Here is a 23284-nt window from a genome sequence, read left to right on the forward strand (position 1 = left end):
CCAAAGTTCATACAAACATTACATGATGTGTAAATTCATATTACGTTTCGGCCTCACAAGCTTACGCCCTTTCTCAGATCAAACGCGCATCTATCTATCTATTTATTTATATATGTATATGTGTGTGTGTGTGTGTATGTATGTGTGAGATATATATATATATATATATATATATATATTTCATAGTTATAATACATTGACAGGGATTCCACTCCCAATAGTTGCAGCAAGTCTGTAGTAGCCAATTTCTTAGCGAGACGTGCATTCCTTATTGCTGCTACAATACACATGCTTGGTATCATCGTTTGCATGCCATTGCTATTAGATCAACAGACCAATAATAAGATCGTTTGCAGGGCAGTCTGTGCACTGAAGCCTTGTCTGCTATATCATTTAACCTGCCAATCTAAAAAAAAAAAAAAAAAAAAAAAATATATATATATATATATATATATATATATATATATATATATATATATATATATATATATATATATAGTAAAATATAGCTTTTAAATGTAACTCCTGCTAATTATTTTTGGCACTAGTTTGTATTATTCAAATGCATGTCCCAAACGCATTTGCTTAGCCCCCCCCCCCCCCCCCTTTGTTTTCAACCTTCATTTACCTTTGTGGTGGATAGAGGATGAGATGCGCATAGAGCACTGGGATAGACTGCTGCAAATGTCACTGGTCAATAATCTATGCAGTTGTGCATACCAGTGTTTGCGGACCAGTGCTACATGTACATTGCAGCATGCTGTGTCACCAGCTAGGTGTATGAGGGATGTTCTGTGCACTGGCAGGGGTCAGTGCTGTGGGCTTGAATCTGGCATCAATCTCAATAAGACAACCTTTTACGGAGGATCTTGAGTCAGAAATTTACTGGCAGATCCTGTTTTGTCAAAATGTGATTGTGACTCATTCGTATCCTTGCATGTGTAAAAGATACCACAATTCTGAGAAAATGCCTGCAATTCTTAAGACTTAGGGGGTTATTTACAAAAGAAAAATCCACTTTGCACTACAGGTGCACTTGGAAATGCAGTCGCTTTAAATCTAAGGGGTAGATCTGAAATGAGTGGAAGCTCTGCTGATTTTATCATCCAATCATGTGCAGGCTAAAATGCTGTTTTCTATTTTCCTGGCATGTCCCCCTAGGATCCACAGCGACTTTACTTCCATGTGCACTTGCAGCGCAAAGCGGATTTTCCTTTAGTGAATAACCCCCTTAGAGTAAATGTTTGTGCAAGTCTGGATCCCATGGGTTGAACATCGCCTTCCTATGGATTTTAACCAGTTCTTGCTGGCTCTGTAATAGGCTAACTCCATAGCTGATCCATAAAGTTGTTTTTCCTTGGTCCCCTCCTGATCACCATCCCTGATACCCGCACCACTGAGCTTTCCTATCTGATTCTTTCTTTTTTCTGACAGTTCTTTTTTTTTTCAGTCTTTAACGCGCCACATTGCCTCTTATAAACACCTTCTGCCTAGATCTCATTTCAAGGGCTTACGTTTTTGTCCATCAACTAGGTTAAATGGAGTAGTGGATATAGCCCCACTTCTACCATGAGACTGCCCACCCCCTCACCCCTTTCTGAAGAATCTAATAGGACTTTTGCTGTTCAAGAATAGCTGGGAATTGTTTAAACTACACCTTCATGTATTACCATTATTTGTAAAGTGGTGTTATGATTGTGAGTGATCTGGGGTTGTATGTCTTAACTCTTTTGTGATGTATTGCTCAAGCTTGTATGTTTGACATGGGTTCTTACATTTCTGCAAACCTTTCAGAAGAATTTATTGAAACAGAAAAGATGCCACAGATCTGCCGAGTTATGGGTCTGTTGTGTTTGCCGGTGTGCCCACATTGGGCACAGTTCACAAAGCTGACGCAGCACTTTAGGGATCCTTATTTTCAGAAAAGTCTGGCCAAAATCCCTCAGAGCAACGGGTTAAAATTAAAAGAAGGGTCATTTTCGACAAGTTTCAAGGCGTATGTGGGTAACTTCAAATTGGCAACTAGTGAATGCTGGCGGCTTGTGATATAAGCACATAGGTATACCATGGGCAGGTAGGAAATATCCATGTAAAGAATGTAGTATTTGAGTGTAACCGAAAAAACAAGAGAATTTACTAAAGTGGCAAGCCTTATCCTAGATTTAGTTGTCCATAGACATCAGAGAACAGTCAGATATTCATTCCTAATCCTTCCATCTCACAATAGCTTCAGCTCTAAACAGGTACGCTGGGGTTGTAGGAACATTCCTGTTTAGACTTTTAGGAAAGTAGATGTGTAGCTTCACAGGCACAACAATTTATTGCAGCCTTTCTCAACCTTTTCAACACAGAGGAACCCTTGAAATAGTTCTCCAGTCTCGGGGAACCCCTGATAAATATGAGAAATCTACAACTCATGATACATTAGTGTGATGGTCAGTGGGAAGAATGGTGCTTACACTTGTGGTCATTGGGAAGAATTACCTCCTTAGAAATAGCTGAAAAGATCAATGGTGTGAGTGGGAACTTATCCGTGAGGCAGAAATTGCCCAATGCTGAAGGAACCCCTAGCAACCTCTGGAGGAACCGTAGGGTTCCACAGAACCCTGGTTGAGAATCACTGGTCTATGGGCAGCTTTAGTATTACGGCTTTTTTGGGCCACTGCTGGTCCGTTCAGGAGAATAACACTTTTCCTGCGTTTTTACCATTCACGTAGAAACACAAACTATTGATTCACCTCTGTCCATTGCGTATAGAAGTAACGTCTGTTTTCTTCCAGGGTTTCTGCCCATGTCTTCTAGTTGGCAGGATACAAGCTTTGTGATGTTATGTGGATTTCTCACCATGTTTGGCTGAAAAGGAGTATGTGGTTTCAGACCCCATTATAAAATGGGTAGCCACAATATCCCTTCCTCACCGCATGGTTTACGTTCTTCAACTCGACTGTAACACATGAAGGCTACACTGTCATCACTGACCGACTCTGCCCTGCCACATTTCTGGTTTTCTTTACGATCTTTTATCAGTACTACTTTCTCTGTAGTAAATTACACCTGTAGATTTTTTCATTGCTATCTCGCAGTCAAAGTACAGTGACTCTTCTCTGTGGAGTTCCAGGAGCTGATAAATAAATGATTAAAGCTGAAGTTTTATCAGCAAAAGAAAGCATGGAGACATGAATGGATGGGGGAGTTTGCTTTGGATATTAAAAATGAATGAAATAGTTTTTGGTTTGTGTAGTGCTTGGATGCAGTGTAGATTCGCTTTTACGCCTTCTGCGGTTCCTCCTTTGCCCCCCTCATCAAAATGGTAATGGTATTTCTAAGCTATTTTTTTTCATTATATACCTTATACGGTATGTCACGAAAGTGGGTACACCCCTCACATTTTTGTAAATATTTAGCACTTTTGTTGCCAGCAGGTTAGACATTAATGGCTGTGTGTTGAGTTATTTTGATGGGACAGCAAATTTACACCATTATACAAGCTGTACACTCACTACTTTACATTGTAGCAAAGTGTCATTTCTTCAGTGTTGTCACATGAAAAGATCTAATAAAATATTTACAACGATGTAAGACACTTTTGAGAGATACTGTATTAGACCTAACAATGTCACTGGGTTTCTGTGCTTCTCTATGCAATGCACACAGATCATAGGTGGTGGGGTGGGCCGGTAGGATGTTGTAATGCCTTCCTGAAAAGATCTCAGCACCCTGCCTCAGTACTGCTGCCAGGAGAACACAATAGCTCAATGGGAGGGATTCCCCCATCAACATTGATTGTGTTGCAGGAAAGACAATTGAATCCTCTATGGTCGGGGTTCTGTCGAGAAGTGCCCGGGTTGTACTTCGAAGAATAGCGTAAAAAGTTTTGTTTTTCAGCACTGGGCATCTTTAAAAATTCCAGCCCCAACTGCCCATCATTTATAAATCAGCCCACGACACATAGAAATCCGCCCCCTTACCAACATGAACTCGCCAAGGTAGCGCGGGGCCCAATCTGCCAGAAAAATTTATTCTGACGGCTATTGTGCGCAGGTGTCGTCTCGCCGTTGCATTAGCTGATCGTAAAATCAGCTGTTGTGCTGTTCTGTAGGGTGCATGCACCATTCAGCCCGGGCACTTCTCAACACAACACTGGCTTTACACACGTTTTGGGTACACAGGGTTGTCTGATATGAGCTCTCTAGGCCACTGTAAACATGCTGTGGGTCTTCGGAGAGCACTATCCAGTCAACATCTGAAATGTGTTTTCCAAGGTTGACCTCTGATGATATAGGTGACCTATAGGCACCCCAATCATCACAGGACTGGACAACTTTCATATAATGTAAATGGAGCATCATAAAATCAGTTCTCCGAGGGATTCTGAACTTGGACAAATTTTGTGCGATTTGCCTTTTTTGCACACCCAGCACTCACTGTTAGGATTCCATCATTTGTAGAGGACAAAAAAGGTGTGTATGTTCTACCCTGCAGCAACAACAATCTTTCCAATAAGATTACTGTATGTGTTTATTGAAGGCATGTTATTTACCTGTAAAATCTTCCCTTGTGTAGACATTCAAAAGACCCAATCTTACTACTGGGCACTGCCAACTTGGTTGTGATGTGAGCAGCCCTTCCACACTAAGGGTTGTTACTGAAGTCACACTGTAGCAGGGGTAGGCTGATTGTCAATTGAAGTCAAGTGACAGGTAGATGGCAACTCCTGCTATGCCTCCAGCTCTTCACCCTGCCTGCCATCTCTGGGATCACAATGGTAACTTAAATGCAGAGCTGAGGAAATTACTAGACTTCTCCTTGGCTCTGACATGTCATACGAAGCAGCTGAGGAGTAGGAGAGGACACCCCTCACTCTGCCTGCTTCTAGCCACAGTGGTTCTCATTCGCATTGTATAGTGTGGATAGAGCAATTCTATCCACTATATTATGTAATGCACTCTGCATTACATAATACTGACCCCTGCACTACATAATTCTGATCCCTGCACTCGTCATTGCATAATTCTGACCCCCTGCACTCGGCATTGCATAATTCTGACCCCTGCACTCGGCATTGCATAATTCTGACCCCTGCACTCGGCATTGCATAATTCTGACCCCTGCACTCGGCATTGCATAATTCTGACCCCTGCACTCGGCATTACATAATACTGACCCCCTGCACTCTTCAAACTGTGCCTACTTATAAAAGGGGCCCTGTTAGGTTATTAAAAAAAAAAAATGCTCTGCACTTTGATTTTTGGTCTTCTATGATAGGTTGATCTCCACCTCTCCAGGTTTTCATACCCTTGTTCTTTTAGTATTCCTCTATAACCTATTAAATAATTTTGTGAGGTGGGGGGAGGGGACCTGATTCAGCATGGACAGTAATTGCACACTACTAGAAGGGGAGAGGGCTATGACAAGGGGGGGGGGGGGCTGTACTAGGGAATTGGTCAAATGTGTTTGCAAGTTCAGAAGCGCGTTGCAAGTGAATACAAAATTGTTTAAGGAAAGGGGAAAACGCAGCAAGTAAGCTTTTAAAGTACTTGACTTTTCTGTGCTGGTCTACCTCTAATTCTCCCTGAAATGACATCTGAAATGTGGCCACTTGCCATGGGTAGCGTCTTCACTTTTAGTTTTTCGATTGGCAGGGATGGTGGCACCATGTAATAAGTAATAATAGTTCTCTTTCCTGCACACCAAGTCTTGTCTGCTGGAGATGAGAGTGAGTCATTTCGTAGAGCATCTCCTCTCCTGTCTCTGTGTCACTCTGTTCCCCTGAGGATGCTGCCTTCTATTTTTATACTGGTGACACATGTCTGAGCTGGCCGCTTTTTTTTTCTTCCGTTTTTTGATGTGATAAAAGGGGGGCATCATTTTTTATAGATTTTTATTTTTATTTTTTAAGCCAGTGGTTTATCTGTACCTGGACATTTATTGTGGCACTCGGGCATTGTGTAATGCTGGTGGTGACGTCCTGATGTATTGAATTTATCGCTCATGTAGCTGATTTTCTGACTTGTTACAGAGCTGTTGGATGCGTTTTCAGTCCATCTACATATATAATGATCGTCTTTCTGTCATCTGCTCCCGTGTGCGCTTTAAATGTTATCATTCAGTGCAGTCAAATGCAGCACCCTTTTATTTTCCCCAATTCAGCAAAAGCAAAGGACATCAGAATAAAGTGTACGTCTCCTTGTGTCCGCCCACCCCGGCACATGACTGCTGCATTTACCACCCCCCCCTTTCCTCTGTAGGTGGATGTTATTTCTGGTCCTTGCTGTATTATCCATCCAACAATCAATTCCATCGCCTGCCAACCAGGCCTAGAGGAGCCGTCTGAGGCACTTTGCACGTCACCTGGGACATTCTCCTGTCTTCCTTTGTTTCGTGACCTAATTGGTCTCGCTGTCAACAGTAGCCAGGTATTAACCTGTTAATTCCTGGACGCCAGTGGGTGAGGGTGGGGGGTTATAGCAAGCTTTCACACTCCAGTCTTTGCTACCAAAGTGCATGAAATCCAACTTAATCAGTATAGGAAATGTCCACAAATTATGATTTTTTTTTTCCAGATTCAGAGCATTGAATATTCAAGATATAGGAAGAGTTGTGCATGCGTCGTTACTTGGTATTCTTTGAGTTCTGTTCACCACAAACTGCACTGTGCTCATATTCACCTAATTTTGGGGTTAAAATTGTTCATTGTGTCTGCTGAATGGGCCAGTAATGGCAGCTGGCCAAACGTGAGCTTTTTTTGAAGCCCAAATCCAGGTAAATTAAAAAGTTCACACTTGCCATGGGGTCTGCCCCCCCCCCCCCCCCCCCCCCACTACAAGGGTTAATTGCTCATTGTGTCTGGGGGAGTTTCACAAGAGGTTCTATCGCTTATTTGATTCCTCAGGCTCCAGCACCATCCATTTCTGCCCAAAGCTCCATTCTGGGAGCAGAGTACCCATGTCATCACATACAGGGTCCTCCATATTGTATTGGTATACTAAGGAGGCAAGAGTGAGACTGGAGCCAGGCACAGCTTATAGAGGCAGATGTGGGGGACCAGATCTATTGTGAACTTAAAGAACAGTGACTATAACTACAGGCTTCTTATAAAACCCAACTCTGGGTGGCATCTAAATTTACCCATGCAGTGGGTTCCCTCCTGCACTACATGGGTTAAATGCTGGTTTGGGTTGGCTGGAGGGGAATACGTACAAATACTTAGCTTATTCCTCACTCCCACAAGCTTCCTCCTCTTCTTGCCACAGGACCCCCGGTTGGTCAGAGCTGTCTGAGGGCATCTTGTACAATGCAGGACCTGCCATCCTCAATTGCACAGGAGGACGTGAGGGCAAGCGGAGGAGATTTCTTCTCAGCCAAAGAAGCATTTAGCTCTTGTAGTGCCGGAGGACGGCATGGGTGCATTTAAAAACTGCCTGGAGTTGGGCTTTAAAGCATTTTTAGTGCTTGTTAAGAATACGTAACTATTTGAATAACCATAGGCTGGTCATAGTTCTAATTCATGAACATAGGCTTGACATAACCATACGTACTAAGGTTAGGAACAGTAGGATCCTTTGGGGAAACGAACAGTAGCAGACGTTGGTGCCCACTTTCTGTATATGCCTAATCCTAATCAACCTACAATTGCTATTCTTGAGGTGCCATTTGTCATGAAGTGTAAACCCTGATATACAATGACTGCATCTGATAGCCATCAAGTGAGTGTTTTTTTTTTTTTTTTTTTTTTTTTTTTTGTGGTCGGTGTTTTCTTAAGTAACTTAGACATTTGGCCAAAAGAGGTCATCTGGCTCTCCATAAGTAAGGCAGTGTAAGCCTTACTTATGGAGAGCCCAATGTCTAAGGTTGACCTGCTTGGCCTTGGGATCATGCTGTGACCACACATGATCAAATTAATAAATTTATTTATTATAGGTACTTATATAGCGCTGTCAATTTACGCAGCGGTTTACATATACAAATACTGCTCCGTTGAGTCTGACATGCTAGCAAAATGAGTACACATTTGTTTCTTGATCTGCTGATTATCTTGATCAGTGATCCTTTTAGGTTGATGCACTTTCTTCTTTTTTAGGCTTAAATGGGATAATGTACCACCAGATTTCACAGTAAAAGTGGCGCCTGTCTTGCTATTTCCCACTCTATCGTCCAGTCAGATGGCCTCAGTGGTCAGTAAAGGCGCGCTCACTGGACAGTACATGGAAGTTGATATTGGGAGTGGGTCTGTCATGCCTATTCTGGCTGCCTTCTGGAAATGGTCACACACTTAGTACAGTACAGTGTGCTATAATTGAGCTTTAGGGCACTTTCACACTGATGCGTTGTGGTTTTCCCACAGTGCAGGTGCACTGAAGTGTACCAGCGTTTTTTGTGTGGGTTACCTGCGCTTTGGCATAGACTTCTAATACATCAGGTGGTTTTGGTGAGTTTTCTGAAAGCGCACCGAAATTCCTCCGATGTAATAGAAGTCTATGGCAAAGCCCAGGGAACCCGCATGAAAACTGTGGGCACACTGCGCTGCACCTGCTCTGTGGAAAAACCACCCCACACCACGCCACTGCGAAATCGCCTTTAGAAGTGTCAGAATCCCTTGTCTCTATACTAGTTCTGGGTTAGTGACTAGAACAGCATTGAAACCAAAGCATGACAGCTAGAGAACTAGCATTCTTAAAAGGAGATTTAAGCCATCACAGCCGCCATTATTCTTACATGACAAATTCCCTTTAGCCATTAGGTCAGGAAACATCAGCCCAAAGTGACGAAGTTCAACTAAATCTGAAAAACACAAAATAATATTTCTGACTAGTAAGGCCTCCGTACACGGACACTGAAAACGCCATGTTCTCTTTACTGATCTCAATGCAGCGCGTTGTTTTTAATGGGGTCGTACACACAGACATGTAAACTTGTGCTGTGTTTACGTCAGTATTTGTATACCCCCTATACACGCAAATATGCCACCTTCCCCATATGCCACCTTGCCTTGATTTAAAGAAAGCGTGAAGAATTTTTATGCGTGTGTACACATACACAAATACACGCACATAGTATACAGCCCATTCTCACCCCTGTTTTCTGCCAGGATTATCCGATGTTCATACATCAGTACTGTGTGCCAGTACCCTGAAGGTAATAGCGGGCATCCTGTGATATCTGCTTTTAGGCAGGACATTCACTTTAATGTTGAATGGAATGAATTAGTTAATAACAGCAGTAGTAGTTCTAATGCTGGCTACACTATCTGTTTGCTGAATATCTGTGTTTGTGAAGGCGACTTCTCCAGTCTGACTTTATTTTCTTTGTAAGTTTTAGGAGCAGAGCCCAACCCATGCAGCATGTATATACTGTGAGCTGGGTTTGATGTTTAGTACAGCAATGTCTGGGGCTCGCATTAAAACACGGAAATATCAAGTGCCTCTACCCTGATATGTTTACCGGTGAGGTTTGTCTTGACTCCGTGTTGCTTTTAAGATAAAAGAAAGCTTGGTAGCAAAGAAGACTGAATGATAAAGACACTCAAAGAGTTGTCGGAGATCACAGCTCAAATCCCGGCGCTCTCTCTGTATGACCTTGGGAAGGTTACCGTCTTCTATGGCCGGTGTACATCTGGCTAGTGGTTCTTCTGTCGAAGATCTATGATGCACTCAGTAAACTTTTGTCAGCAAAATATTGTACTCCACATTTTTAATACAGTAACATGTTTGGCAGGCCCATAGGAATAAATGATAACACAAATAAGCACTTCCAATGTTTGCCACTTCTCACCAAGGAAAATTTACATTGTGGAAATTCCTCAGTACTTAACGTCATGCTGCGGTCTAGTAGCAAATACCATTAGGTGCCCACTCCTAGTACCCCATCATTTTCTAGATCTACAGAACATTGGTTATGGGGGAACACATGGGATATGGCCTTGCCCCCCACAATTCGGTGTATGATCAACAGATCACTAGACTTAAGCATGTTCTAATTGGGGCAGTCTTGCTTAGCCTGGTTTATAACTGTCCAAAGACATGCAGGTAGGTTAATTGGCTTCTGGCTTCTGTCCAAAATTGGCCCTAGTATAAATGGGGACCTTGGATTGTGGACTCCTTGAGGATAGGGACTGATGTGGGTGTAGCAATGTACAGGGAAAGGGACACTTGTAGACACTCACACAGGTTGAACTGGATGGACTGGTGTCTTTATTCAACCTAACAAACTATGAAACTATGAGACTTCCAGCCTTCACCCGTCTACATAAAATAGAGATCAGGAACAAAGAATTCAAAGAAGGGTTATAACCCCCATCAGTTCTTTCTTTTGGGAGGTGGGATTTGCCATCTATGTCCCATTGGGAAGATCTCCATACATTTCCAGTCCCATAGCCAAAGCCGGAAGTGTGAGGGAATACTTGTGTCCCCATTTGAAGTTTTCCCTCGATTAGTGGTTTGATGTCAGTCCAAAATTTGGGATTTTCTTTGACTTTCAGTGATAATAGTAAACAGGACAATTAGAGGGGTGAATTTACAGAAGTAAAAACAGACAGGCGTTCTAATCCCGCTCCGCTCCAAAGAAAGTTTTGCGTTTAGTTTACACTTTAAATATTTCTTATGTTCAAACTGTATTTACTTATAATATTCCTTTATCTGTGTCTCTCGTATTTGTCTGCTTTTGCTAAAAGTGAAAAAAAATAAGAAAAATACTAGAGGTGCACGGAATGGAAATGTAGGATGCACTTAGCCGAAAACCAAACATTACAGTTTTTAAAAAATATATATTTTTATATATAATTTTTATTATATTTGACTTTTTAATGGATATCATGAATGAATATGAATGTATTGTCAGCCATTATTGACCCCTTTAGTGCAAGAAAAATGTATCCCTTTAAATTCTATGTATGTTTTCACACTGGTCCATTGCGCTTCTGTTGTGGTGCTAAAAATCTTGCTTACTGCATTTTTGGTCAGTTAAAAAAACTGCACCAAAAACGCACCTCCCCATTTAAAATGCATTGAAAATTCCAGTGCCTGTTCCCGCATCACATAGAACTCGCAGGCAGTTCACACTGCCCTATGTGAACCGCTCCGGGTGTCACTAGAAAGTTCATGGCACCCCCAGATCGGTTCCCATATCGCAGTGCAAACTGTCAAATGGTTCAGGAATAGGTTTGCATGGATGTGAACACCCATGTAATCCGATTCCAGTGCCGACCAAAAAAGAGTCCTGCACCATTTTGGTGCGAATGCGATGCAAATTCATCCATACCAATATGTATGCCTGAATTTGCTTCGCACAGACATTGCATGTGATCTGCACAGCAGTGTGGTGCGAATCACATGCGATGTCAAACGGCGCAGCAATGCGAACCCAGCTGGAGGTAGAGAAACAGCAGTACACTGATCTTTCCCAGTGAAGAGCTGTGCATGGGGGGTGTGTCAGCACAAGTCTTGGCCTTTGGAGGACAGGCAGGCTGTACTCCCAGCACAGCCAGAAAGCTGACAATGCTGGGATGCCTAGTGTTATAGGCAGGAGGACTGGCAGACACAAAGGAAGCAATGCAAAGAGAAAAGGATACTTTCTAACACATGAGACAACGGACACACATCAAGAATATGAAATGTTGGGGTAACATAGCTGCAGAAGCACCGTTCAAAGAGGACAATAGAAGGCTGAGGACAATGGTCTTCACTAACCACTGTTAGTAACACTGATAGCAACTCTCAGTGAGCAGAGTACTAGCATTGAATTACTTAAGTGGCTTTTTATGTAGAGGAGATAATTAAATGAAACTATGGATCTGTTTCCTTATTAACAATCTACAATGGAATCATACATGTCCAGGCAGGGGGTGTGGAGCTGTCCTCCACCATTCAGTGAACAGGTTTAGTAAGGGGCATGTAGTGCCCCCTTAAGAGGCCTCTTTCTGCCCCTTGCCACCTCTATTTATAGTTGGTGTGTAAAGGAGAGGCTTGGTTTCATGCAGCCCCAGTACAAGTTAATCAGCCATATGGTGTACAGAGAGGAGTCGGCTGTATACCCATCTCGCACGTATATCCACCCAGCTTGAAGCTTTGGAGTATGCAGTCAGCTTCTGTAAGCATACAGCAGGAGGGGGAGGGGAGATGGGAAGTGTGACCCCCCCCCCTTCTCTTGTACTAAGCAGCTTTAACTCATTCCTGACATGCTAATTACCAGCTGTAAGCAATGCCATGTATAACCAAGAGATGGAGTGGAAGGATTTCTTTTTTATTTAACTTAATACATGTATGCTTTGACAGTTCATAATGTGCCATCTGACAGCCTCTAATGTATTTCCAGGCTCTGCAACTCATTAAAAGCATTTTTATTTTTTTCTAATTATCTCTTTTCACGAAGAAACTGTTTTTTATATGTTATCATGGCCATACGTGATCACAACATCTTTGTTACAGAACCCTGTGCAGTAGGATTTGTAGATCTACACAGGATATATACTCAGGATTAGGAAACGAGTGACATCTCTGTTCCTGCATTATATGTACGGCTGTCCTATTTGGGGATGTCGGGACGTTTATAACTAGAAAAAGAAGCCCTCAAATGGAAATTACTATAGACAGGTTTTCTGAGAAAACATAAATCTCTACATCGTATAATTACAAAAATATATATTCTTTCTTTTCCAATAACTATAATGAGAGACACACAAGAAAACCCCAAGACCATGTTCCCTGTAGGACGGGTCTCCTCGATCGGCATGTTGTTTTTAGGATGACTATTTGGGGACAGAGAAGATAAAAAACGTTTTTCATGTTGGATTTTTTTTCTCCGCTTTTGTAAATACTGTCACATCCCACTTCCACATCTGGCGGTGTTAGCAGGGCCGTCTTTAATATTGGGCAAAACTTTTCTTGGGGCCCTCCCCCATGCAGTTTTGCTCTCCACCTGCTCTGAGACATACAATAATTAGCAGCTAGACTCAAAATCATTTACTGAATCAGATCAGGCAGCTATTGCGATTGGTTGACAGTGTATCATTACCATTTACTGACTGGTTGCTAGAGGTTACAGCACACATTATGGCTCACTGATTAGTTGCTAGAGGTTACAGCACATGATTTCTGCTTGTTGATTGGTTGCTAGAGATTACTGTGGATATGACCTCAGGGGGGCATGACATACATATCAATGCTGCCGCTATTTACATATGAATGCCGGTAATTGACATGTAAACACAGGGTCTGCAGGTGAGTCATCTGTACACAACAATAGGGCAGAGCTGGGCAGCATCAGTAGCAGCACTTCACACTGAGATATTGGGACACAGGACTAAAACCTCAAGGGGCCAGGGAATTTAAACCAGGATAGTTGGCAAATATGAAGCAGCTGCTTTGGGCCCCACAACAATGACAGGGCCCGGGGAAGCTGCCCCTTTTGCCCTGCCTTAAAAACAGCCCTGGGTGTTAGCGCAACATAACCACCAGACTTGCGCTGACAGTTCCCACAGCTGACACCTTGGATTGCTTTCCCTAGAAGCATCTACTTATTCCTGATGCTGGAATACATATTCCTCGCAAGGCCAATGTACAGGCTACTAGTATTGGGGCAGTCTTGCTTAGCAAGTACAATTAGGTGCCCGCTCCTAGTACCCCATCATTTTCTAGAGCTACAGAACATGTTATGGGGGAACACATGGGATATGGCCTTCCTGCCCCATAATTCAGTGCATGATCAATGGATCACTAGACTTAAGCATGTTCTAATTGGGGCAGTCTTGCTTAGCCTGGTTTATAACAGAGTCTCCACCCGTCTACATAAAAATAATTAGAGATCAGGACCAAAGAGTTCAAAGAAGGGTTAGAACCCCCATCAGTTCATTTTTTGGGGGGGGGATCTCCATACATTTCCAGTTCCATAGCCAAAGCTGGAAGTGTGAGGGAACACTTGTGTCCCCATTTGAAGTGGCTTTGATCACTGTGTAGAGGGAGGATTTGAAAAACAATGTTTAGTTTATAGAGTACAGGTTTGCTATTTTTTTCGGTTGCAGTTTTTCTTCTTTTTCTTTTTTTTTGCTTGCCAGTAATATCTGCTATTTTTTATTGTTTCTTTTTATTTATTATTATTTTTTATTTATTTGAAAATATACCTGTTACAACTTCATAATGATGTTTATTTTCTATGCAATTCCTTAATTGCTAGAAATCTGCTGGCGTGCCGAGGGCAAAGCAGATATATGATTATTCTAGCAACAGGGGCTCACTTTGTAAGTCTATAAACTGTTTGGAAGTTCTGAAATGCACGTATTGCCCAAGTCTAGGTGTGTGTACAAAGTATACACAACAAGTGGTATTCAACCCTATGACACTATGCCCTCTAGTGGATTATTTGTGATGTGCTTCTGGAATAAATACATCATCGCTTTAACAAGACCTGTAAACCATTTATAGCGTTTTGTTTCAATTTTTTTATTTTATTTTTTTGCCAAGCTGGTAGTAGAAAATCCAGAATTCCTTCTATGTACCTTTTTATGATGATGCATTTTGGCAAGTACAGTAGTTTTGAGAATTATAAATAAAATTTGCCTGTTAAAAATAGCTAGACAGATGCATATTCCCTTTTTTTTTTTTGTAATCTTACTTAGATACTTAAATTATTATTATTATTATACAGGATTTATATCGCACCAACAGTTTGGGCAGCTCTTTACGACACAAGGGCAGACAGTACAGTTACAATACAATTCAATACAGATGATCGCAAGACAACCTTCTGCCAGCAGTGAAAGAGTAGCGTGGAATAGAGGCATAGTCTTTGAATTGCAGCCGGTGGGGATTGACATCTGTAGTATGATCTCTATATCTGCTCTGTAGCAATGTACGCCACTCCCCTTCTGTTAGACTACATCATTGTCATTGTTATTGTGTACGCTGTGCTGCTGCCTTTCAGCCTGCAGGGAAGAGGCAGCAAGTGTGACACTAGGAAGGCGCGTGCGTGCGCTCCCCAGTGTCTGCTATGGTCCTGTTAGCCGTCTGTTTTTTGTCTGTACGTTTTAGAGGCACATGTATCACGCTGAGCCTTAGCTTCTCTCCGTCCCTTTATTCCCCTCCTGCGTTACTTCTTTTTAAACACAAAAAGATGGATGACACAATGCACTGTAATGCTAGCTGTAAATCTGTGGGATGCCAGATGGTGCTGTGGTAGCAGCTTTATCACACCTGCACTGGACAAGATGGAAATATGGCTTTGGCTTCTTTCCATTAGGGAGATAAAAAGGAAATGGTGGCATTATTGCACTTTGCTGTTGTGTGCATCTTCTGTTCAAAGTTGCATTTTATGAAGTATATAGATGTTTATGTGCTGTTTTAATCTGTTTTATGTCAATTTGTACAATAAGTGAAAGTGTAACTCTACCTTTTTGCAGCCCTCCTGTCTTCGTGGTGTGAAGAGCTGGGAAGGCTTCTCCTTCTACGTCACCAGAAGAGCAGACAAAGTGACCCTCCAGGGAAACACCCCATGCAGCCCCCAATGAATTCTTTGTCCTCTATGAAACCATCTCTGTCCCACAGGTAAGTAGACACTTTAATATCGCAGTGATTTTTGCATGCATGGTAACTGCAGACAGTGAAAAAAAAAATACTCAATAGTTGATCGCCTCGCCTATTACACACTTAGCCCTTGTACACACGGTCAGGCATTCCGACGGAAAATGTCCGATCAGACCGTGTTATCGGATAATCCGACAGTGTGTGGGCTCCATCGGACTGTTTCCGTCTGAATATCTGACGGACAAAGTTTTAGAGCTGGGCTATAAAATTTTCCGACAACATGATCCGATGGGATTTTGTCCGATCATTTGTAGAGAATTTCGATCGGACAAAGTGCCACACATGCTCAGATCAAATTCCTAGACCAAAGCTATTGGCTACTAGCCTGAATGTAGTCCCGTCGTAACTAAATAACGTCATCACGTTCTGAACGATCGGATTTTCCGACAACTTTGACCGTGTGTATGCAACACCAGTTTCGGACAAAATCCAACAGATCTTGTTGTCGGAATATCCGACCGTATGTCCAAGGGCTTACACATACATTCAGAACTCCGTGTCCTATTTATTTGAATAATGTGGAGCTTTCCATAGGCTTGGGCAGGTAATAGTTTTCCTACTTGCAGTGTACTTAATTTTTCATTTGTTATTATTTTGCAGTGATGGATCTTTCCCTTATGATTCTGTCCCTTGGCAACAGAACACTAGTCAGCCTCCAGGTTCTCTTTCAGTGGTTACTACAGTTTGGGGGGTCACAAACACATCGCAGAGTCAGGTAAGTTTACCACCTCTGATGGAAAAAAAAAATGTTTTTTCTCTTATGTTCATTGACAGACGCAACTCTTTCTCATTTTTGACCATAGAGTTATATCCCTGCCTACAGGAGTAGGACACTAAGCAGAAAAAAAAAAGAACACAGCACCACCTATGGGCAGTCCTAAGTGGTGGTCAACCCTCTCTTTGCCATAGGCAGCAGGTAGTGAGGAGTATGGGCTTAGTTCCCTGCTGGAGTCTGTGGTTTCCGTGGCTCTTTCTTTTAAAAAAAAAAAAATGGGGAAGCATTAAGAGGATGTTACACATTGCTCCAAGAAAGATACAAAGAATATGAAAATACCTAAAATCAGGCAGCGATAGGTTACACATCTGTCTAGATTGTATTGCAGTCTGTATTCACCAGGAAGGATTTCCTTCTTCCTGGGGAGCAGGAAGTGGGCAAGTCTGTGGTTTGGGGACACAAGTCAGTAAAACAGGGCAATGGTTTATCCATTCCTCTCTGTCCAAAGCTTTAACCTCCCTGGCGGTATTCCCGAGTCTGGCTCAGGGTGAGATTTAATTGCCATAAGCGGTATTCTCGAGCCAGAGCTATCGCTGGATCCATGTTGGGGGTTACTTACCTTGTCCCCTGGATCCAGCGATGTCTCCCCGCTGTGATCAGCGAGCCGCCGTGTCTCGCTCAATCTGTGACAGTGCCGAGCTCCGTTCCCTGCAAGTGTTGTGACGCACGGGGATGGAGTTCAGCGCCAAATTCAAAAAGTAAAAAACACAGTATAGATACAGTATACTGTAATCTTACAGATTTCTAGATTGTAAGCTCTAACGAGCAGGGCCCTCTGATCCCTCCTGTATTGATTTGTATTGTAAGTGTACTGTCTACCCTCATATTGTAAAGCGCTGTGCAAACTGTTGGCGCTATATAAATCCTGAATAATAATAATAATACAGTACTGTATCAAATAATTACACATCCCCTTTGTCCCTAGTGGCCTGTCCAGTGTCCTGCATACAGTTTTATATTATAAATACTGTTCTTTATGCCAGGAAACTGGAGATTGTCCATAGCAACCAAAAAATGTCTGTTTATATCAAAAGTGGTTATAGACCAGCTAGAAAACAGCGATAATAAATTAGAATCACTCGCAGAATTGAGCGATAGTAATTTGTGGGGAAATTCGTCATCAAACACTAAAAGTAATGACAGCGACAATTCTGCAACTGAGCACATTTCAGTATTTTTGATTTGATTACATTATTGAATAATTTTTATTATTATTATATTATTTGTTATAGTTATTTTATATATATATATACATGCTTTAATTTGTGTATTAAAATGTGAAATGTAAAAAGTATGCTTTGCAATAAAAATTGTCCTGGGTGTTAAATTCACCTGTACAGAAAATTCGTAAGGTAAACTTACACTGGACCCCCGCCCCATCCCATCCAGTCCCGCTGTACCTGAGGCCGGTGATCTCCCACACTGACAGATCGTATCACCACTTTACTGATCCGGGGATTTGAAATCCCAGTGGCTTTCTACCCTCCTTGATTGGTTGGCACCGACAAATCGGAATACCCCCTATCTGTACCACTAAGAGGTATGGATAGGCGATTAAGCCGCGGGTTATTTCTTCTCCCCGGACCGGTAAATTGGTGATAGGATGTATCAGTGGGGGAGATCACCAGCCTCAGGTAAAGCGGGACGGGGTGCGATGGGGAGGGGGGTCCAGTGTAAGTTCAACTTACAGATTTCTTTGTAAAGGTGAAATTACCCTTTAATGTTTGTGTAAACTAGTACGTTTGGTCTACATTTGTGTAATCCTTCCAAAAAGGGAAAAATAAACTAGTTACGCTACATAGTAAGGCAGAGAGAAACATGCAGCAACCTGTGTCACAATCTGGTTTTGTGACAGCAGTAAACTGATCAGGCTGCCAATCACCTGACTTGTGGATTGAATGAAAATCTAGGGTTAGGATTTCTCTTAGGACTGAAGGTATGCCTATAAATGAAAATGATTTTTTTTTAAGCATTAGGTTTCTGCTTTAATTTGTGTATTAAAATGTGAAATGTAAAAAGTATGCTTTGCAATAAAAATTGTCCTGGTGTTAAATTGTATTGAAGTTTTAGTGACCAAAGGGTTAAGTAGGTAAGGAACAGGCACCACAGTGGCCTTTGTGGGTGATGGCCTTCTCATAAATAGTAATAAAGGAGTGGGTCATGTAACAGAGGGCTGCTAGCAGCTAATAGGTGCCAAGAGGCATCTCGAGCACTCCTAGAACACCGACCTAGTCACACCTGTTATCTCTTTCCTATATTCAGAAATGGAAAGGATTTTATATTAAAAATGCTTCATAAGCAAGAATGTGGTTTTGGTCTTTTATGCATTTATATTTGACTTCAGGTATCAACAATATATGTTCACTTTTTTTTCCAGGTTCTGGGAAACCCAATGGTTAATGCAAACAATCCTATGAATCCTGCTGGCAACCCCATGGCATCTGGCATGAACAACAATAGTGGTGGCATGAATTCTCCTCAGTTTGCTGGGCAGCAACAGCAATTTCCCACAAAGGGCGCATCCAACCAGCAGTATATGCAGCAAAGCATGTACGGACGTCCAAATTATCCAGGGGGAGGAGGATTTGCGGGCAGGTAAGCACTCAGATTGTACTGCTGAAATAATGCGCTATAGCATAACTTTCTGATCTGTGTCTGTTGCTCTACTTGTTGTTAGAAAACAACACACTCGTATAATGCAGATTACTTGTATGCATGAGATCTTTTCCTTCCAGCATTTCTAGTATTTTTATAGACTGTGTTGCCTTGTATGTTAAAAATGTTCAGCAATTTAATTTTGGATTATGGAACATTACTTGTTTTTGTATCTTGTTTTCCTAAAAATGTAAGTAACCTGTCTTTTCCCAGCTATCCGGGTGGACCACCCAATAACCCTTCTGGAATGGGCATCCCACCTCATTCGCGACCACCGGCAGATTTCACCCAGCCAGCGGCGGCGGCTGCTGCAGCTGCTGTTGCTGCTGCAGCTGCTACTGCTACCGCTACAGCAACTGCCACAGTGGCAGCTCTACAGGAAACTCAGAATAAGGACATGAACCAGTATGGCCCAGTGAGTTATTTTTTTTTTTTTTTTGCTTTATACTTTTTTTCCTTCTTGTGTATATGTATATTTAAATTTATGAGTAACTTACATCGGAATAAAAAAAAATACAACAAATGTATTAAGTTTGAGCTGAGCCATTTAACCAATTGACATACCCAAAGTAATCAATGAATATATATTTCATGATGTTTGCTGTAGTTTATTACAGATGTGTCCCACACATAGGGACTGTCAGTATTAATTGACATCTGTAATTGTTGTTTGCTGTATAAAAATGCGACATCTCCTTGTACTCCTCCCATTTCATACCTCAATACCTTTCCTCCCTTGCTGCTTACCTCTGTCAGACATGCATGTCGCATTTTACTCTTCTCTCTTTCTTTTGTTGAAGGTGTGTTCCTCTTTCCAGATGGGTCCTGCCCAGGCCTACAACAGTCAGTTCATGAACCAGCCTGGCCAACGAGTGCCCTCTGCTATGTCAGGGAGTATGAACCCAGCTGGGATGGGTCCCAACATGGCACCTTCCAATATGAGTGGCCCACCAATGGGAATGAATCAACCTCGGCCTGGCATGAACCCTTTCAGCGCACATGGTCAAAGGATGCCTCAGCAAAGCTACCCTGGCCCCAGACCTCAGTCGATGCCCATGCAGGGCATTAAAAGGCCGTACCCAGGAGAGGTGAGCAGCGAAGATTCCCGCCGTTTTTTTTTGTGTCATGGTACTCTGTATATATATCCATAAAATTCTGAGAGCTGCAGATTATCTTACACTGGTGTATTGGGTTTATAAAGGTTGTACAAGCTCACTGACCATATCTTTTTCCAAAGGTTTGTTGACCGAATAATATTTGTAATAGTCACTTGTTAAAACCTAGCTCCAGGTTTGATTTAGCTTGAAATAGTTTGTTTGGACCAAGCTGGTCTTAACAAATTATTTGCTTCACCAACAGATGTGCTGTATAAACTTTCTTTAGCATCTGCCACATACAGTGGCCACAGGATGGAGACTTCCCTTTCCCACAAAACTATTGAGTCAGGCTGAGCACTGCTCAGCTACCCAGAGGAAGCTTTGTATTTTATGAATGAATACAAAGCTTCTGCTGATTGGCTGAGGTGGAGAACATGAGTGCCCACCTTTCAACCTCAGCCAATCAGAGGAAGCCATTTATTCATTGATACATATACAAGGCCTCCTGTGAATGGCTGAGCAGTGGTCAAGCCTGACTCGATTTTGTTCCAGGCGTGAGATCGAAAGTCTCTGCCCTACGGCTGAAATGCAGCAATGTATACTGTATATAGCTGATGCTACGTAGTTTATACAGAGCTTTCAGCAAGAGCATCTATGTGTGATGGAAATAGTTTGTTTGGACCAAGTTGGTCCAAACAAACTACTTAAGGGTCGGTTCACACTGGGATGACTTGTCAGGCGACTTAGCTGCCTGACAAGTCGCGTCCCGTTCTGTACAATGGAACCGTTCTAATCGGAGAGACACAAGTCACTCCGACTTAGAAAAAGGTTCCTGTAAGCATTGACTTCTATAGAGAAGTTGTTTTGCAAGTCGCCGCAGCGGTCGTGTCCAGGTCGCCTGAGGCAGTCGTGCTGCAAGTCGTGCTGCCTCAGTGTGAACCGGCACTTAAGCTAAATCAAACCTAGATGTCAGCTTTAACTTCTTATATCAGTGTTGACTGCAACCATGTGATCTCCCCTATCGTGGCTGCCAGCTCTGATCCTGCCATCTATTGGGTTTTGTGAATTTCTACTTAACTTGGGTGTTACACTCTCTTATTTTGCATTCTCCATAATATAAAATACAGTAAGAATCTGCCAGGGAGGGTGTGACTTTCTTGTGATGGTTGTGGCAGGTAACCAGACATGGGAATTCATGTGCCAAGAACTTGCTGCCAGAGTCTCCTAGAATATTTGATTTAACTTGACAACACTTGTCTCCAAAACACTCAGCAGTTTTGAGTGGATTGGGTTTTTAAATGTGTACCTCTTTAAAGTACACATAGATTAAGATGTAAGAGTAATTTTTGTATTAAAAATCCTTTTTTTTTTTTTAATTGGTCTTATGTAATATTTACACTAGCTGTAATGTCCTGTACACACGGTCGGACATTCCGACCACAAAATCCGTCAGATTTTTTCCTACGGATTTTGTCCAAAACGTGTGTTATATACACACGGTCAGACAAAGTTGTCAGAAAATCCGATCGTTCGGAACAAGGTGGCGTCCATTCCATACTACGGGACTACGTAGAGGCTAGTAGCCAATAGCTTTGATCTCGTAATTTAATCTGAGCATGTGTGGCACTTTGTCCATCTGAATTATCTACAAACGATCGGAAAAAGTCCGATCGGATTTTGTTGTCGGAAAATTTTAGATCCAGCTCTCAAACTTTTTCAGATGGAAAAAGTCCGATAGAGCCCACACACGATCGGATTTTCCGTCAACATAATCCGATCGGACCTTTTCTATCTGAATTTCCGACCGTGTGTAAAGGACATAAGCCATAATCATCAAAAAATGTAAAGAAATAATTGAAATATCTCACTCTGTGTGTAGCACGTCTATATAAAATGTGTTTCCCTTTTTCTAAGGCTGGGTTCACGCTAGTGCGACTGTTATCGCATCCAATTCGCAATTGCAGGAGATTGTGACTGGCTCTCTATAGAGCCGGTTCACATATCTCCGCTGCGAATCTGCACTGGGTCTTTTGGTCCATTTCAGGTCCAAATTCAGACAAAAATTTGGGCTGAAATCTGACCTGAAATGGTGAACAAGGACACACTGGACCCCTGCTGTGTGCCTCGTTGGAATTAGGTGTGAACCCAGCCTTAATTGAATTACTGAAATTAAAAAAAACTTTCGATCTTCTAATTTTATGAGATGCACCTGTAGATTAGTGCGGTGTTCACACACTTGCTGGGATTGTGACTATATACAATTAGACCATGCTTCTTATAAAGTTTCACATATATTTGTATTTTGTTTTGTTTTTTCATTTATTTCATATAGCTTACATTCTGAAAGTTTTAAAATGTTTTGTTATTGAGCAAGACATACATTTTGTGAAATGTGTTTTATAATTGAGTTGTATTCCTCTTTTTCAGCCAAATTATGCCAGCCAGCAATATGGACCAAGCAGTCAATTTCCCAGTCAGCCTGGCCAGTACCCAAGCCCAAATCCTTCTAGACCCATGACATCTCCAAACTACCCAGGCCAGAGGATTACAACACAGCAGAGCACAGGGCAGTACCCACCCCCCAGTGTTAGCATGGGGCAGTATTACAAGGTAACTGATGGCTTATGGAATGGCTCCTGATGAAATCTTGCATGACTGTTTGTAAGGAAGGCTATGATAATACTAAATCTGATTTGTTTCTCATACCTCATTTTTCACATGCAACCCTCTTTTGTTATCTTTATCCAAAAACACATTAGTTGACATTTTGTTCTTTTTTTTTTTTCTTTTCTTTTTTAAATGCATGCAGTCAGTCCAGGCCTGTAGCGCTGCTAATACATCTGCGATAAAGCAGACTCTGAACTGACACATCCCCATCTGCTAAGCCCTGGCAGACCTGTCACTGCCTGACAAGTACGCTGGGCTGGGGGCACAGGCTTCTAAGTTGCATGCAGTGACAAGCTTTTGGGAGAAGGCTTTTTCTTGTCACTGTAGAGAATATGGGGAAAGACTGACAGATTGTTTTGATGGCAACCTGGCACCTTTCCTCGACTCAGATTTGTGATGAATTTATGTTTTATTCTTTCCTTATGTCTAGCTTACAAACCTCCAAAGAATTAGGACAGTTTAAAATCCCAACAGCAAACACATAAGAAAATTCACTCTGTATTTACAGGGTCTAGCTC

The 23284-nt window shown here is 42.1% G+C and overlaps 1 protein-coding gene across 9 annotated transcripts in view; it reads left to right on the forward strand.

Annotated features, from left to right (window-relative positions):
- ZMIZ1 (zinc finger MIZ-type containing 1) overlaps window positions 1–23284 on the forward strand; it is a 466669-nt gene that overhangs the window by 408758 nt on the left and 34627 nt on the right. For 7 of the 9 annotated variants that reach the window (XM_077453980.1, XM_077453978.1, XM_077453977.1 and 4 more), the window contains 6 exons: window positions 15389–15533; window positions 16173–16287; window positions 18725–18942; window positions 19216–19417; window positions 19803–20090; window positions 22527–22709. In XM_077453980.1, coding sequence (XP_077310106.1) covers window positions 15389–15533; window positions 16173–16287; window positions 18725–18942; window positions 19216–19417; window positions 19803–20090; window positions 22527–22709 — 1151 coding nt within the window. Of the gene's footprint in view, window positions 1–14984; window positions 15010–15388; window positions 15534–16172; window positions 16288–18724; window positions 18943–19215; window positions 19418–19802; window positions 20091–22526; window positions 22710–23284 lie in introns of those variants that run through there. The other 2 variants (XM_077453985.1, XM_077453979.1) reach the window with 2 other exon arrangements.

The sequence above is a fragment of the Lithobates pipiens genome, unplaced genomic scaffold (genome assembly GCF_037356315.1).
Source record: "Lithobates pipiens isolate NorthernLeopardFrog02 unplaced genomic scaffold, aLitPip1_a1.2 Scaffold_25, whole genome shotgun sequence".
NCBI lineage: Eukaryota > Metazoa > Chordata > Amphibia > Anura > Ranidae > Lithobates > Lithobates pipiens.